Source organism: Acanthisitta chloris, unplaced genomic scaffold (assembly GCF_000695815.1).
Source record: "Acanthisitta chloris isolate BGI_N310 unplaced genomic scaffold, ASM69581v1 scaffold12808, whole genome shotgun sequence".
NCBI classification, from domain to species: domain Eukaryota; kingdom Metazoa; phylum Chordata; class Aves; order Passeriformes; family Acanthisittidae; genus Acanthisitta; species Acanthisitta chloris.
In genome coordinates, this window is record NW_008688840.1 from 10,080 (window position 1) to 27,699 (window position 17,620).

A 17,620-nucleotide genomic window follows, 5' to 3' on the forward strand; every position below is an offset into this window, starting at 1 on the left:
GTGTCTGAATTTATTCCAGATTTTCAGTTGTTTTGCTTTCAAAGATAAGACACACAAATGTTGAGATGAATCAGTCTGAAAACTGCCAAATCTTTCCCAGGACATGGCCACTGAATCCTGGCCAAGGTGTGGAAAGAGCTGATGGCAAAATGCAGAATGAATCACTCAAGAAGAGATTTTTCATGGCTCCTAATGCTTTTATGGCCAAACACAGTTGTTCTCCTTGTATCTGGGCATGTATTTGATCACCAGCATCGTGTGGTTATCTGATCCTTCAGCTAAATGAGTAAATCTTGGTGTTTTCTTCTTACCCTTAGCTGTACAATGCGGGTTGGAAGAGGGATCCATCCTGAAGGAATGCCTGGCTGGTGCCAGGGCTTCTCCCTGGATGGTGGCAGTGGTGTCAGAGCCCTTAAGGTGATCCAGCATGGAAACAGGCCAGGCCTCATCTATAACATTGGTAGGTGGTGACAGAAACTTGGTGAGACATGATATCAGTGCCACCAGAAACAGAACAATCACAGCAGGAGCAACATGTGTTGGTAAAGATTTTTGAGGGTCCAGAGAATATTATTAAACAAAAAAAAAGAATATTCTGAGTAGTTTTACACCTTTATTTTGAATTTTATTTGCTTAAAGTCAGTCTTAATTTTACATTTCACCACTGAGTGTTGTTAATAACTGTATTTTCAAACTGTTCTGCCTGTCTTTGAGTCTTTAATCCCCCTGTATGTTCATTCCAAGTGCATTTGAAATCCCATGGCATTACTGTCTGTTTTCTGTGTGCTGTCACTTCTCAGCCATGTGCTGCTTCTGTGGGTTCTCCTCTGTGGTGCCTGTACAGGCTGGTGTGCAGGAGAGCAGCTTCTGACTTTCTCATGCTCCTACTGCATCAAGTACAGTTTCCCTGGCAAGTTGTAGTTTTTAATTAAATGAGAGTTCAGAAGTTACTTCACAGTGATTTTCCTATGTTGAAAAGTGGAATACTTACTTGAGTTGATTTACTTGTGATTAGAAATAGTTTCGGGGGGCTGGTTATGATCTCTGAACTGTCCTTGAGAAACAGAGAGTAAGAGATGGCATAAAATTACATCTACTGCTTAAAATAATGTTTCCAGACATGGCAGTGGTGGGGCAGAAACTGCATCTCGGGAACCCAAGGAAGCACTGGTGTTGTGTGAAATACATCGTGTCAAATGTCTCTTGTTTCCTTTTGTAAGTAATAGCTTTATTTTCTCTTGTTTTCATTCCTAGGTATTGATGTGAAGAAAGGCAGAGGGCGATACATTGACACCTGCATGGTCACCTTTGCTCCTCGGTACCTGCTGGACAACAAGTCAAGCTACAAATTGGCCTTTGTTCAGAGGGAATTCGCCAGAGGTCGGGTAAGAATCCTTCCTGGTTGTTAGTGCAATCCTCTAGTTAGTCACAGCATCTCACCAAAAAATCAAACATTGCTCTTGAAAGGACTCGTGGCTGGTTATGAGGATCCTTCTCATTATTCCAATCCAGAATAGTAGTGTTTGTATTTGAGAGGTCTGTGAGTTAACACTGTGTTTTGCAGGACCTACAGGATATGTATTTACCAGTTTCTGTTCCTAGGGAGCATCCAATCCTGATGGCTATATCTCCACCCTGCCTGGCTCCAGCGTCGGGTTCCACTGGCCACGGAACGATTATGATCAGCTGTTGTGTGTGAGGCTGATGGATGTCCCAAACTGCATCTGGTCTGGGGGCTTTGAGGTCAACAAAAATAACTCATTCCACATTAATATGAGGTAGTGATTCCATATAAATCATCTGTGGCTTCTGTTTTTTGATAGAAGCAGCTGCTTAACATGTAGCACTGCAGGTAATGCAGACCAGAAGCTTATGGGTCTTGTACTTTGCTCTTTTTCAGGGACACCCTGGGAAAATGTTACTTCTTAAGAGTAGAAATTACCCTCCAAGGAGCCACTTACCGCATTGCCTTCAGCGACACCGACCAGCTGCCGCCGCCTTTCCGCATCGACAACTTCTCCAAGGTAAAGGAACATGAACATCCCTTGGGCTGGGCACTGGGGAGGGCACACCTCAGTGCTGTGCTCAGCTTTGGGCACTCACTGCCCAAAGGCCGTTGAGGCACTGGGACAAGTCCAGCCAAGGGCAACCAGGGCAGCAAAGGGCTAGAGCACATGGGCAAGGGCTGAGGGTGTTGGGTTTGTTCAGCCTGGAGAAGAGGCTCAGGGGTGAGCTCATGGCTCTCTGCAACTCCCTGACAGGGTTGGAGAGAGGTGGAGGATGTCTGTCCTGCCATGGCTGCAGGGAGAGGACTAAAGGGAATGGCATTGAGCTAAGACAGGGCAGAGTCAGAGGAGATGTTAGGAAAAATTTCTTCACTGTCAGGGTGTTCAGACACTGGAATAAATTGCCCAGGGAGGTGGTGGTGTCACCATCCCTGGAGGTGTTTAAGAGGTGTCTGGATCTGGCACTGGAGGGGAGGATATGGGGGTTAAAGGAGTGGCAGATTAATTGTTGGACTCAATGGTCTTAGAGGTCTCTTCCAACCATGATGATTCTATGAACAAACCTCCATATTTTTCCTTTACTTTTTAGTACAAAAGGGTAGGAGCTCTTTTCTGTTTGTGAGAAGAGGGAACTGACTCATTTGTGTAATGAAATGCAATGGAAGTGTGTGTAGCAAGAGGCATTTATCTGGAGTGGCAGATTAATTGTTGGACTCAATGGTCTTAGAGGTCTCTTCCAACCATGATGATTCTATGAACAAACCTCCATATTTTTCCTTTACTTTTTAGTACAAAAGGGTAGGAGCTCTTTTCTGTTTGTGAGAAGAGGGAACTGACTCATTTGTGTAATGAAATGCAATGGAAGTGTGTGTAGCAAGAGGCATTTATCTGTAATAATTGTAATTTTCTGAAGTTCTAGTAAAAATTGGTAGTACACAACTACTTCATCTTGTTCAAATAATAGTGGTAACATTGTGGCTTTCATGAGTGCTCTGAAGGTCTAACAAGGGGGAGCAACATTACCAGTGAGAGGAGTGATGGTTTGTAGTCTGTTTCAGTGTTGTAACCTTATGAGGAGATTTGAGATGCTGCCATGGGACTGAAGGCATTTTGAACCATGAGTGAGAGATAAAAGCAAAGATGACATTTCTCATCCCTTTAAGACTATCCTTGAGACCTGAGTGGAACAATGTGCATGTGACACCATTAGGGGGGAAACTAAAGAAGTGATCTGAACATGGTTCAGTGATCAACTCCTGGAAAACAAATGCTAGCAAAATACCTGATGAACAAACTGCTCTTTCCCCACTGTTGCAGGTCCCAATTGTGTTTAACCAGCACGGGGTTGTGGAGCCCAGGCTGTACACTGAGGTGAAGCCCCTGACCTCTCTGGATTATGCATGGGATGAACCTGTTCTGCCACCTTTCATCATGCTGACAGTGAAAGGCGCAGGCTCCTCAGAAGTTGTCTGCAGCATGAATGATTTCCAAGACAGCAAACAGCTTTACTATGAAAACTTCATCTATATTGCTGCTACTTACACTTTCTCAGGGTAATTCTTCCTTTCTTAGGTGGAAATATTTTGAATGTTTGCATTAATACTCTTTTAATAATTGCTGTTCAGAAGTTTTTCAAACACAGCTGAGCTGTTGTGGTCAGCAGAAGAAATGCCACGTTCAGAAGTTGTCTGGCAGTCAGTAATCTCTGTATTTTACCTCATTTGGTCATAGCACCTTTGCTTTAGAGGTGCAGCTTGACATTGTTTATTCTGGCACACAATGAGAAAGATTGAGCTTGTGGCACCTGCTGTGACCCCACTGTCTGATCTGGGAAGAACAGGGATATTTGGGGTCCTCTCTGGGGGTTCCATTTCATTTGGTGTAAAGAAAATTTACCACAGGACACATCTATTTCCAACATGCCTGTGGAGTTGAAACTTGCACTAGTTCATATGCTACTGAAAACAGCTATGGGAGATTGCCACAGACTTTGCTACTCTCCATGGTATAAAGTAGAAGATTGTCTTTGGGATTCATCTGCTTTGCCTGTGAAGTTCCTAGTTGCAGTGAGAAATCAAGCCTCATTTAAGAATGTATCAAATTGACAGCTTGCACTGGTAATACCTAACAAGGGGGGAAAACCAATATAAATTTATGTCTGGTGGGCTATATTGGGAGTGTAAACTTCCTTGATTCAGTTTTGGTATAGATCTAACTCAGGCTGCAGTACAAGCCTTACTCTGAATAAACATGATGATGTTTTCTTGGTGTTCTAGTTCACAGGAGTCAAGTGTGAGACCAGTTGCTTCAAATAAGGATGTTGCAAATGCAGAACTTGTCCTTGATGTTTCTTCAAAGACTCAGAGAGTTATGCTGAAAAAGAAGGTACCAAGACACATTTGATTTTTAAAATGCTGTTGCTATGTGCTGAAGGAAAATCAAATGCTGAGGGCAGGAAAACATTAGAAGTCTAAGTTTTAAAGGGTGCAGTCAGGCTCCATTGGTTACTTCAACTGGTTATTTGATGGGTTATTTGAATTGTGCTGGTACTTCTGTATAAGGTTTTTATGGGAGTGAAGGTGACATGAAAGGGAACTGGAAGAAAAGCAGTGAGGAACGTTGTAAATGCCTCCAGGACAGCAGAGTGTGGTAATTATGTGTTGGATGCTCCAGTGAAGTTCCAAGCTTCCTTTTGGGTTGCACTGTAAGCTAAGGCTTCTCTTTCTGGAGCCCTTAAGAAATAGAAACTGTGTTTAAATATTGCTGAGGTCAAAAAACAGCTTGTGAATACTGCTCTGCATCTAACTGCTGACATGGGATGCATATTCATAGAGTATCAGAGCTCCCCTAGAAGTCTTCAGCCAAACTAGTTCCTGATTCTAATTCAGGGCCCTACAGTTAAATATACACAAGTTATTCCAAGGATTGCAATCCAAAGCCTCTGGTAGCAAAGCAGAACAAAAATATTTGCTATTTACTGTACTGAAATGTTGAGTTTTTATGCACCAGGAGCCAGGAAAGCGATCCCAGCTCTGGAGAATGACAGACACAGGAATGCTTTGCCATGAAGGGTCTTCAGTTCCTCACAACCCTCATAAACCTTCTCCTCGCTCTGGGGACTCCTGTATGATTTTGGACATCGCAGGCCTGGCAGCTGTCACAGACAACAGGTACTGCAAGTACAGCTCCTCATAACCATGACTTTGGAAGGGTAGTTAATGTGATGTTCTCTGTGTAAGGAAAGGAATTGTTCTGAAGTGAGTTGGAAGCACCTCTAAAAGCTTGTCCAAGGTGTTTTCAGCAGGTGACTGTTAGCAGAGCACGTCAGAAGTGAGATCAGCAAAATGAGCTTGAGCAAAAGACGAATAAATGTTGCCCATGAACACATCTGCAGGGTAAAACTGAGGTGCAAATCAATCCCCTGAGCACTGGTCGATGCTTCCCCTGCAGGTATGAGCCCTTGATGCTGAGGAAACCTGATCGGCGGCGCAGCACCACCCAGACATGGAGCTTCCGGGATGGAAAGCTGACCTGTGGCATTCATGGGCTTGTTGTCCAGGTCAGTGCTGATTCTGTGTTCACCTTGTTGACCTTGAAAGAGATGACAGTCATCTGGGCTTAGCATTGAAGTGAACTAAAAGCCTTCAGGCCAGGGTTAGAACACAGAGCATATTTGTGTCTACAGCTTGTGTTAGATTCATAGGTGAACGTTCTTATCAGTTGCAAATAATTCACTGTTAACTAGAAAAATACTTGGCTTAGTACCATGATATTGCAGCTTAGCAAGTTACTTGTTGCAGCAACCAAAAAAAGCCTTTTCTTGCTGTTTTCAGATGTTGATTCAGTAAGGATTTAGTTTCTCATCTGCAGTTCCACAGTTCGTCTTTTTAAAATACTTTCTATCATTTTGGAAGACTTTTCAGGAAGGACTTTGCCATGTTTGTGGATGAATTGACAGCTTCAGTTTTAAATGTGCAGTGAGAATATTTAATTACTGGTCTTGGCTGTTTCTTTTAGCTGCCAAACTGATTAAACATGAATTACCAGAAGCTCTAGCAATATCAAAGCACCTGGACTGCTTTTCTTTTAGTTCTGAAGAGTAGGGAGAGGAGAGTAAAATACACTTCTAAATTAATGTGTGTAAATAGTTATCTGAAGTTTTTACCTATCACTTAATTATTTTGTTCCCCTTGCCTTTTTTCCTCTCTCCAGGCAAAGGGAGGAGTAGCTGGTCTTCATGATGGAGCAGAAGTTGTTCTAGGTCCTGATACTTCACTTGAACTTTTGGGGCCAGTTCCACCTGAACAGCAGTTCACAAACCAAAAGATGAGGCCTGGCTCAGGAGTACTGGCTGTGAGAGTCATCCCAGATGGGCCAACTAGGGTTCTGCAGGTGACAGTCCTTCATCAGCTGGAATATAATTCCATAATTTGCTTGCACTTGAAATACTTGGGGGATGTCTCTCCTGCCATGGCTGCAGGGAGAGGAGTAGAGGGAATGACCTTGAGCTGAGACAGGGCAGAGTCAGATTAGATATTAGAAATATTTTTTTCCCTGTTAGGGTGTTTAGGCACTGGGATATTGCCCAGGGAGGTGGTGAAGTCACCATCCCTGGAGGTGTTTAAGAGGTGTCTGGATCTGGCACTGGAGGATCTGGTTTGAGGTTTAAAGGTTTCAGCAGTGGTTGTACTTGATGATCTTAGAGGTCTCTTCCGACCTTGATGGTTCTATGATTCTACTTTGTTTCTCTATTACATCTCTAAATCCTTACAAAAATCTTCCTTTATAAAGCCATGAAGGGGGGAGGGAATATCACAAACCAGAAATAGTTCCTACAAAACTTCTCATTGTAGTTTTTTTTTTTAAAAAAAAAGGTAATTTTCTAAGGCTGGACAGTGGAGCTGTTATTTACCAAAAGGAAAGTGATGATTATAGTAATTTATTTGTTTTCAGATAACTGATTTTAACCAGCGCAGAAATGATCGTTTGTCCAGTGAAGGAGATGAACTTGCAGTTACAGAACAAGATCTGCGCAAGCTAAAAAATCCAGAGACAGAGCAAGAACTGGAAGTAAGATATTCCCAACTAGTACCTTACTCTTTTGTTTGTCATTTTCCTTCCTAGATCTTGGCTCTGTGTGTGTGTGATGGTGTTGGTTTTTAACTTTCCCCCATGATGATCTCTTGTTCTGAACTTGTAGATTTTCCTGCTAGAACTCCTCAGAATTTAGGTTAATACCTCCTAACACCTCTTTGTTCTAAGTCTAATTGTCCATGACCTATTTAGTCTCTCTGGAGATGATCCTAAAAAACTTAACTTTGCAGTATGTATTTGGTATCAGAGGTTTTTTCAGTGTTGGTTTGTCAGTGGTTTTATTTCACTTTTCTCAGGTGCTTGTGAAACTGGAAGGTGGAATAGGATTGTCTTTGGTCAACAAAGTCCCTGAAGAGCTTGTGTTTGCAAGCCTCACAAGGATTAATGTCCACTACACACAGCTGGCAACAAGTCAGGTGCTAGAGCTCAGTGTGCAAGACATACAGGTATTTGCCATTTTGACACAGATTTATTTCTTCGTGTGCCTCCTGCAGTTTTTGGTGTCACAATAGGTTTGAAAAATGTTTGAAGCTGTTAATGAGGTATCAGTTCCTAAACAGCACTGCAGTGTTGATTCTGTTGTCTGTCCTGTGCACTGTGCAGGTGGACAACCAACTCATTGGCACCACACGACCTTTTATGCTCTTCCTGACACCCAGGATCAGTGAGAATGAGCCCGTGGAGACTGGCCCTGCTGTGCAAGTCAATGCCATGAAATTTCCCAGTAAAAATGCACTGACTGATATATACAAGGTAAACACAATGTTTTGTTTGTGCCCTGCAGGTATCACTTTGTTTAAGTGACCTTTCCTCTTCCTAGTTTTTGCTTAGTTCAGTGACTTGTGAGTTACAATTGGTTGAATTATTATTGAAGCTTAAAGGACACTATATCCACCTTCTTGTGTTCAGGGTGTGTAAAGCTACAGTGATGAACTGGATAATAAATATGTTTAAAAAGGCATCAAATTAGGCCAGACCCTGTTTGTTCATGTGTGACCTTACTTTGCAGGGCAGTTATTCTGCCCTGAGAATTGTAGCTTAGGGAACCAGAATATCTATGCTTTGCTCCTCAGAATTGTGTTCAGGGTTGTAAATTCTCTCTGATAAGGTGTTATCTTGCCTCTTCTGTGTACTGCAGCTCTTTGGGAGCATTGGTTGGGAATTTATCCACCAGCTGTGGGTGGCGCTGAGAGGGCAAAACTGAGTTGGTTCTTCTCTCACTTGGAATCTTCACCCTTGTATTTTGACTCTGTTTTGAAAAGCAGCTGATTTCAGTGTTGGAAAACAGCTAAGCAGGAGACTTCGAAGTGTTAGGATTAGGTAATGAAGCACAATACCTGCCAGAAAATTGAACTCGTCATCACTAGTTGTAGGTAACTTGAAGTGAAGAAAGCTCCCAAAGACATTTTGAAGGTGGGAATCTTGCTACCAGTCCATTCAAGGGAAAATACTCCATTGAAGTGGAGCACATTGTCCTGTTTAATAGCTTAGATGGATTATATTTCTGGTGTTAATACTGTAAACTGAGACTTGTTTGTCTTCGTAGCATCTGATGATCACTGCCCGAAAGTTCACAGTTCAAATTGAGGAGAAACTACTGCTGAAGCTCTTGAGTTTCTTTGGCTATGACCAATCTGAATCAGGTATGGTCTGGAGTTCCAAACATCACTTGTACAGTGCACAGAAGGATTATGATCTTTGCATATAAAATCAATTCCAGGAAACTCTTTGCTGCTTGGGACCTCCCAGTGTTGCACAGACAGCTGGAAATACCTCAGTGGTCCCTGTGAAGTTGTTCATGTATGTTAGGCTTGTGACAACCTTCAGGTAATGGCTCAGTACACAATGACTGAGCTGAGCCTCTCTGGGAAGGAGTTCAGTACTCATCTTCAGTTCTTGTGTCTGGATTCATCTAAATTGGGATGAAAGAAATTGTGTTATTAATTTAGCAAACCACTTTGTTTAGTAATGTTTATTTAACCTAAGGCTAGAAACAGGATCTCTCTTCGTGTGTTCCTTGGGCACTTCTTGTTGCTTAACTGGAGGAAAATTGTCTGTCTGACCTTTCAGCCGTGGCATCCATAGCCCTGGCTTTAATTGCAATAGGAGTTTTCTTTGATTCAGTGAGGCAAGACAGACCTCTTGAATCTTCTAATCTCCTAGATGTTGTCCTAATCCTCTTATTGTAGGGTTTGTCTGTGCTTTGGAAACTTTCTGAAATGTTTGTTTTGGAGTGGCAATTGAAAAAGTCACTTTGATTAGGCAGTAGCATGTGCACTGTTATGTAAGAACTGTCACAGGGAAAGAACTATTTGTGGCACAATTCCAAATGGGGCCAAGCCTACAAATGATGCTCCACAGTTCTGTCCTGCTAATCCACAGGATCTTCTGAATTGTCTCTGAAAAAACAACAGCATTACCTTTTACAGAGGACTTAGAGACTTAGATCTCCAGTGATGAGGAAGGAGTAAAAATGTTGAGTTCTGCTCTTAGGCTTTTTACTGCTCTGTCCTTTGTTTTGGTTTGCCCTGATGATTTTGCTATTCTTTTGGTTTCCTTACTATCCATTGTTTGTAGTTTATCCACTGATTCTGCTAATGTCATCCAAGATTCAGACAGAAGTTACTGTATCATTTACAGTCAGAATGTTTAGTTGGTCAACCTGAGTCTGTAAGACTTGTCATCTTTGGTCTTTTCCTCTGCCTTGTCACAGCACCAAGATGCTCTTAGAAATGACATGAACCTGTTAGTGTCAAATTTGACTCACTCTAAATAAATTAACTTATGGAGTGTCTTCTATGTTGGCATTTTGTCCATTCTGCAGTGATAATTGGAAATTTCACTTGCTTTGTACATTGTGTTCATAGTTGAGTGTGTAAGGAATTAGAGAGAGGGAAACAGACTGTAAGAGCAGAACTGCACAGTAGGAAACACTGCTTAGCTGTGTGTTATCTCCTTGTTTCTGTATGCTGATAAAGATAAATTAGAAGTGAGATTAAAAGCTCAAATAACAGGTTTTAGAGATGCAGATCTGACAAAAAATTCTTGAGCCTCAAAGGTCAGCTTCATGTCACAAGGAATGAGTAATTTTGCTGGCTACACTGGCAGTCACACATACTTCTTGTACAGAGGAGCTGTTAACTCCTTACAGAGCATGCATTCCTAACTCCAGATTTATTTGTCTTTAATCTGCTCTGATTCCTGTGTTTTGTCTGGATGCAGAGGTGGAGAAGTATGATGAAAACCTCCACGACAAGGCTGTGGAACAAGGTGGAGGACAGAAGAGATACTACTTTGAAAATCTGAAAATCAGTGTGCCTCAAATCAAGCTGAGTGTCCTCACTTCCAACAAGCTCCCTTTGGATCTCAAGGTACCCCAGTGCATTCCCAGATTAAAGAGCAGGAAAAAAGAACAGAAGCTTTAGCTTAATACTATTAATTTCCATTTGTTCTTCCATTATTTATATTACAAATAATAGAAGTTCCAGTAACTTCTGTTACTCAATTTACATAATTTCCAGTCCCTTCTGGAATATTCTTTCACTTCTGTAATTTCAGTGGAAGCACAGCCAACTGCACCTAAGGACTCCCTGCTGCACAAAGAGTCCTGTTACAGTATTGGAAGTGTAAAGAGCTTAAAGGGAATAACTCTGAGAAAAGAAGAATTTACCCAACTTAGGGAGCAGAAATAAAGTTCAACTCTGAGTGTTTTCATCCAAACAATGTTGTTTCGTTGGAGCTGGAGAATTTGCATGTGCACTGTGCAATTTGATTGTGAATTCAGACTGAGTATGGATTTAGGTGGGAAATCTGGTCCTTTTCATGTGGCAGTAAATCTGGTGCAGTTTGAGTGCACCAGGGATTCCAGGCTGTAGCAAGAAGCTAATCTCACCTAGTGTTCACAAATTGCCTGTTGGGACCTTCTTGGACATAATAAAGTGGCAACAGTCAGTTGCCACCTCAGTGATCATGAATTCATTGAATATTTCAATCAGAAATACTTCAGTTCCCTCTGAGCTAATACAAGTGCTTTCCTCCATGATGTGAGAGCTGAAACCAAACCAAACCATACAAACCCCTCCTGACTGTGGAGGAATTGAGCTGCTGCATATTCAAAAACCATGACTGAGACACTGACTGGGCTTTTTTGTCCTTGATAGTAAAGACATGGGGTGTGGAAGCTTTTAAAGAAGTTTAGTTTTGTGTAGTGAATGTTCATCATGGAATCTTACAAAGGTGACCCAGACCATCATCAGTCCTGTGGTTTTGTGTTGATTTTACCAAATGCTTGTGCAGAGGACAGTTCAATAGCTAACTGCAATATTCCTTAGCTGTAATATTCCCTAGATGTAATTTTCCTTAGCACTCAGCAAACAGTGCCCTGAAGTGTGTTTGTACTTGAGCTTCAACAGAAAATCACTGATCCTTCGCTTAGCTCAGGTCACCTCCTCACTCAGGACTGTGGTCAGCAGGACAAAAGAAGTGATTCTTCCCCTCTGCTGTGGTGAGACCCACCTGGAACACTGCACACAGTTCTGGTGTCCTTGACATAATGACATGGAACTGTTGGATCAAGTCCAGAGGAGGTCACGAAGTTGATCAGAGCACTGGAGCATCTCCCCACTGAGGACAGGCTGAGGGAGTTGGGGCTGTTCAGCCTGGAGAAGAGAAGGTTGTGTGGAGACCTCAGAGCAACCTGCAGGAGCTGAAGGGGCTACAAGGAGCCAGAGAGGGACTCTGTGTTAGGAACTGCAGTGACAAGACAAGGGGAAATTGGCTCAAACTGAAGGAGGGGAAGTCTAGGTTGGATGTGAGAAAAAAGTTTTTTTCTGTGAGGGTGGTGAGACACTGTCCCAGGTTGCCCAAGGATGTGGTGGCTGCCCCAGCCCTGGTGGTGTTCAAGGCCAGGCTGGATGAGGCTTGAGCAACCTGATGTAGTGAGGAGCTGTCCCTGCCTAGGGCAGGGGTTGGGAGTGGATGGTCTGTAAGGTCCATTCCAGCCCTTAAATTCTGTGATTCAGAGAGAGAATGTACAGTGCTCATGGTGAGTGCCTTTAAGAACCCAGCACTGTGCACTGCTGTGTTTGGATTTCCTACCACCCTTGGTATAGGATTGCATATGGATATGTCTTGGCAGCCTCCAGCAACATTCCCAGGAGAAAACTTGGCGTATACATTTTTCCCCACTAATGATAACAGTCCCTGACTGTATTCTGTATATTGACATTCACAGAAAGAGCTCCATTCAGGTCTGTAGCACAGGAGAGTTCAGGGTAGGAGGGAGAGAGAATAATCACAGTAGAGCCATTGTGGAAGTTTTTCTAACTACCTCTAATGTTTCTGGCTTGGACATTGCTGTCTGGTAATTTGGTGTAGACAGATTATTTTTATTAGGTACCAGTATTAACAAAGTTGCCTTATATAATATCTGATAGTTAAACAGGAAATTACTTCCTACCCAAGTGAATAATGAGGACTACTCTGGTTAGTCATCCATTTACTGAAAAAATAAATAGCTCCTTTCTTACTTGCAAACTAAACTCAGACCTGTAAGTTGCCTTAATTGCCTGCAGATGGCACAAAACTCGTGTTACTTGCACCAAACAGACTTTGGTGATTAATGTGTAAAGACAGAACACAAGTATTGAGCTTCTTGCCTTCTTCAGGTTGTCTGATGTTGGTGGCTGTGCAGATGTATTATTAAGACTTGAAATGGATCTGATCTCTTGCTTTCTTAAAAGATTAGTTTTCATGGTATTTTTCTCCAATATGGTTATATTTCTGTGTGTGTATGTACAGATGTGTAGAGGTCAGATACTAGGAAGAGGGTTTTTTTTATTGAGAGAGTGCTCAGGCATTGGAATGTGCTGCCCAGGGAGGTGGTGGCTTCACCATCCCTGGAGGTTTTCAAGCTGAGACTGGATGTGGCACTTAGTGCCATGGTCTAGTGACCACAGTAGGGTTGGACTTGATGATCTTTTAGTCTTTCCCAATCCAGTTGATTCTATGATTCTATGTCTGTAGAGTGTATAAGCTTTACAGTGGTAGTGTTAGGTGAACAGTTGGACTTGATGATCTTAAAGGTCTCTTCCAGCCTTGATGATTCTACAGATTACAGATGGCCTATGAGCTAATTGCAGCCTTAATTTCCTTCCTTGAAAATCAAGGAAAAAATAATTTCAAGTATTTCACTACACCACATAGTGTTAAGGAAGGAGCCTCAGGCTTAGAGGAAATTCTGTGTGTTATTCCAGCTCATCCTGACACTTAATCCCTTCACAGAACTTCAGCAGGGTGGAAAATACTCAGTTTTGTCAAGGAAATTCATTGAAGGTTTGGTTTAATTGACCGTTAGAGCAGTTACAGCGAAGTTCTATGTATGGAGTATTAGACACATTTTGTTTTGAAATATTCCTGTCAAGTGTAGACAACAGATTGCATTGGGAAGTTCAGGGACTGTGTAGTCAGTGAAGAAATGCAATTCTGATAGCTGATTATTGCTTACATTATTATGGTTTGTGGGTTTTTGCTCTCTCCATCCAAGTGTGGTAAACTCCTTCAGCAGCTTCAGATCATTTTGATTTGTTACCCATTCAAAGATTAATCCATTTGGGTGCTGTGCATGACAAGCAGGGAGAAAAATTAAAGTAGCAATATCTTTTGTTTCCTTAGGCATTGAAGAGCACATTGGGGTTCCCTCTGATCCGGTTTGAGGACGCTGTGATTAACCTGGATCCTTTCACTCGGGTCCATCCGTATGAAACTCAGGAATTCATCATTAATGACATTCTGAAACACTTCCAGGAGGTTAGTGTCATACAGGTTGGATTGTGGCAAAGGCTGAACTTCTCTTGAGTCAGGAGTTCTCCCCTGAGGGTGTGGGAATTCTTTCCTGACTGCTGAGTGTTAGTGCTGTGTTGCTGCTTCGGTGTATGGACTGTTATCCCATGGTTCTAAGAACAATCTCCACTTTAAGATGAAATTATTGTTGATCTTACTGGTATTTGTATCCATTTCTCCAGTAAAACTACCTGGCTTGGTGTAAGCTTCTGTTGTGGGTGGGATTTTTTTCTTTTAATCAACCTTGCTGGTGTTAATCTGATCCATCAGTGATATTTCATTCTTCTTGATTTTGCAGGAGCTGCTTAGCCAGGCAGCAAGGATTCTGGGTTCTGTGGATTTCCTTGGCAACCCCATGGGTCTATTGAATGATGTTTCAGAAGGTTTTTCTGGACTTATAAAGTATGGCAACGTGGGTGGCCTCATCAGGAACGTCACACATGGAGTGTCCAACTCTGCTGCAAAGGTAATAGTTGTGACATTGAAGTTGGCTAAAGCAATCAGCAAAATACAGCCAAGAAAGAAGGCCAATAGAATTATGAACTATGTTTAAATTGCTTTATGTCCTGTTTGTTTTGTAAAAAGTGAGTTTGAAGTGTAGATTTTTTTTGTCCTTAAGTGCTTTTTATATGCATCTCATGGATGGCAGAAACAGGAGCCAATGAACCACTCAGGGCCTCATTATTGCTGTACATGTATTTGCAGGTTGAATCAATGGTCAGCCAGAGTGAAAACTAAAAAGTTGCTCAAGTGTGGCTTCATCTAATATATACAAAGTTGTATGTATTATGTATGTAATCTACACAGAGAACATTGAGAAATGTGGAGTATTTGAGGGTTCATTGGTATAACAGGAGTTACTGAGTGTTATTTCTGGGAAGTGATTAAGCTGATGTGAATGGCAATTATTATGCTAACACTTGAGGTTTGGGTTTTTTTCTATGCCACATGGCAGCAAACTAAGGAATTCATACATTGCTACAGAATTATCTTTAGTTTATTCCAAAGTCTCTGCGTGGTGAACATTCTTTTGTCTTCCTGATAACAACTGAGAGAACTCAATTATATCAGTGAAAAGAGCTCTTCAGTGCCCAAGAGAGGGATGGTCTGAGGCAGCAGCCAGAGGAAGGAAGTGATTTGAATCATGGTCAGAGCAAATATGTGGTCTTGAAATAATTTTATTACATACATGGTGTGTCAACATGAGCCAGCAGTGTGCTCAGGTGGCCAAGAAGGCCAATGACATCCTGGCTGGGGTCAGGAACAGAGTGGTCAGCAGGAGCAGGGAGGTGATTCTGCCCCTGGACTCGGCACTGGTGAGGCCACACCTTGAATCCTGTGCTCAGTTCTGGGCCCCTCAGCTCAGGAGGGACATTGAGGTGCTGGAGCAGGTCCAGAGAAGAGCAACGAGGCTGGTGAAGGGACTGGAGCACAAGTGCCATGAGGAGAGGCTGAGGGAGCTGGGGGTGTTCAGCCTGGAGAAGAGGAGGCTCAGGGGAGACCTCATCACCCTCTGCAACTCTCTGCCAGGAGGTTGGAGTCAGGTGGGGGTTGGTCTCTTCTCCCAGGCAACCAGCAGCAGGACAGGAGGGCACAGACTCAAGCTCTGCCAGGGGAGGGTTAGGTTGGATATTAGGAAGAGATTTTTTACAGAGAGAGTGATGAGGCATTGGAATGTGCTGCCCAGGGAGGTGGTGGATTCACCATCCCTGGAGGTTTTCAAGCTGAGACTGGATGTGGCACTTAGTGCCATGGTCTAGTGACCACAGTAGGGTTGGACTTGATGATCTTGGAGGTCTTTTCCAACCCATTTGATTCTACGATTCTGTGAACATGTGCTGTGAATGAACTTAGCCATCATGGGTAGAACTGCATTGATGCTTTCAGTTGTTGAAGTTTAGTTTTGTGAAAACTTTTTACTTCTGTTATTGTCATGGTTCATCTTTTCACAACCTTTCCCATTTATACAAGGAAATCTTCTTTTTTCCCCCTCATTAATGGGAGAAGTTAATTTAGAAGATCAAAAAGGTAAAAGGTAGAATCTGTATGATTGCAGGCAGCTCAAGACTGACGTTGTCAAACCTTAGCCCATCACCACATGCAGAGCTGTGAGTATATCTGACCCAGAGAACTGAACCATGAGGCAAGATGAGCTGCACCTTCTCTGTCATCATTATCTCATTCCCACCATTAGCCCAGCTGGGACAGTTTCAAGAAAACTGACCAAAATACCACACTGCTATTCCTGTCTTATAATCCTCTATGAGATGCTCCTGTAATGAGCAGCACTGCACATCCAAGCTTAGCCAAGCAGTGTGGTAGAAGACTTGCTGAGCTGCTGGAGGCAGCTGCTTCCATCTGTGCAAAGCAATCCTTGTGTCCATACTTTCTCCTCGTGGTTGTAGTCGCCTGTGACCCATCCACTCCACCCAATAGGGTTTGTTTCTTTAGAGTTTCCTTTCTATAAAGTGTTGTTTCCTCATCACAGTCACATCTGCAGCAACACTCTCATAAATCTTTCTTTAAAAGGCACGAGCCTTCCTCTGTTTCCCACAAGGGCAAGGTCATCCTTTGAACTTTGGAGTCATTTGTAACCAAGGGGTTTGTGAGGAAGATTTTCAAAGGCACAAGGGCAGTTGGATGCTGAACTCCTTTCACAATCCAACAGGAGCTGAGTGCCTGCTTCCCATTTGTACCTTTGAAAATCACCCCAGTACTATTTATCCGTCTTCCCAGGTAGTTTTTTTCTTTCTCCTTGATATATCCAAAGTGTCTCTGCAAGTCTCACACAGTTCCCTTTTAAAAGCTTTTAATGTGGTTTATGTATTTGTCCTTTCAGAACAAGGAGAGAATTATATCCTTTAGAAAGACTTAGTAGTACATTATGGAGCTCCTTGATGACTCCTCCTTGCAAAGGTTGGATCTTAACTCTGCCACAGAGAAGATAATGGTAAAAAAGGCTCAAATTGTCAGGATTAATTCTTCCTTATGTTTTGCACTGCTTTTCGGCATTTAAATCTGCTAGAAAACTAAGCCAGGAATGTCCTTATGATAAAAAATTGGCATTTCAAGTAGTTTGTGATGTGTCATGTATGTGGTACAGCAGAGAACTTTGTCTTTTACTCCTTTTCTGTTCTACCATAAATGTGCCTTATGCCTGTGGCTAGGATATTTAGAGATAAAAAAGTGTGGGGGGAGGAAATAATTTGAATTACTCAAGAAAAATAGGATTGAAACAATAGATCATCTTCATCTTGCTTTGGTGCTCTCTGTAGGGAAGGTATTTTAAAGTGTATTTTCACTGCATAAATTTTCACCTGGTTCAGCTGTGCCACAGAGGTCCTTGTCTGTGGAGCTGCTAACTGAAGCAGCCAAAACTAGAGGAGCCTGTGTTCTGCTTAGGAGCTGAGGGCTGGGAAATCTCTCCCTTTTGGTTGATTTGAGTACCTGACTTATGAAGTGTCTGAAATAAAAGTCTCTCCTAGATTTTAAGATGAGTTCACTATAGAGGTGTGAGTAGATAGATAAACAGGGTAATGCTATAATCATTGCTTTAAAAGTAACACTGCTGGACAGACTGGAGAAGTAAAGCTATTGGAGTTGTATCTGGTTTTGTCATTTTATTGCTTTTCTATTTTATAGTTGTGCTGATTATCCCTGTAATGGCTTTTCCATGCCTT

At 42.3% G+C, this 17,620-nt stretch overlaps 1 protein-coding gene across 1 annotated transcript in view; it reads left to right on the forward strand.

Moving 5' to 3' along the window:
* LOC103808421 (vacuolar protein sorting-associated protein 13D-like) overlaps nt 1-17,620 on the forward strand; it is a gene marked incomplete at its 5' end in the record, with an annotated part of 58,426 nt that overhangs the window by 7,860 nt on the left and 32,946 nt on the right. The window contains 16 exons of the mRNA XM_009081202.1: nt 318-460; nt 1,255-1,385; nt 1,603-1,778; nt 1,901-2,024; nt 3,324-3,559; nt 4,283-4,391; nt 5,016-5,176; nt 5,457-5,565; nt 6,219-6,398; nt 6,960-7,076; nt 7,397-7,546; nt 7,704-7,853; nt 8,647-8,743; nt 10,323-10,471; nt 13,773-13,907; nt 14,239-14,406. Coding sequence (XP_009079450.1) covers nt 318-460; nt 1,255-1,385; nt 1,603-1,778; nt 1,901-2,024; nt 3,324-3,559; nt 4,283-4,391; nt 5,016-5,176; nt 5,457-5,565; nt 6,219-6,398; nt 6,960-7,076; nt 7,397-7,546; nt 7,704-7,853; nt 8,647-8,743; nt 10,323-10,471; nt 13,773-13,907; nt 14,239-14,406 — 2,335 coding nt within the window. The remainder of the gene's footprint in view (nt 1-317; nt 461-1,254; nt 1,386-1,602; nt 1,779-1,900; nt 2,025-3,323; nt 3,560-4,282; nt 4,392-5,015; nt 5,177-5,456; nt 5,566-6,218; nt 6,399-6,959; nt 7,077-7,396; nt 7,547-7,703; nt 7,854-8,646; nt 8,744-10,322; nt 10,472-13,772; nt 13,908-14,238; nt 14,407-17,620) is intronic.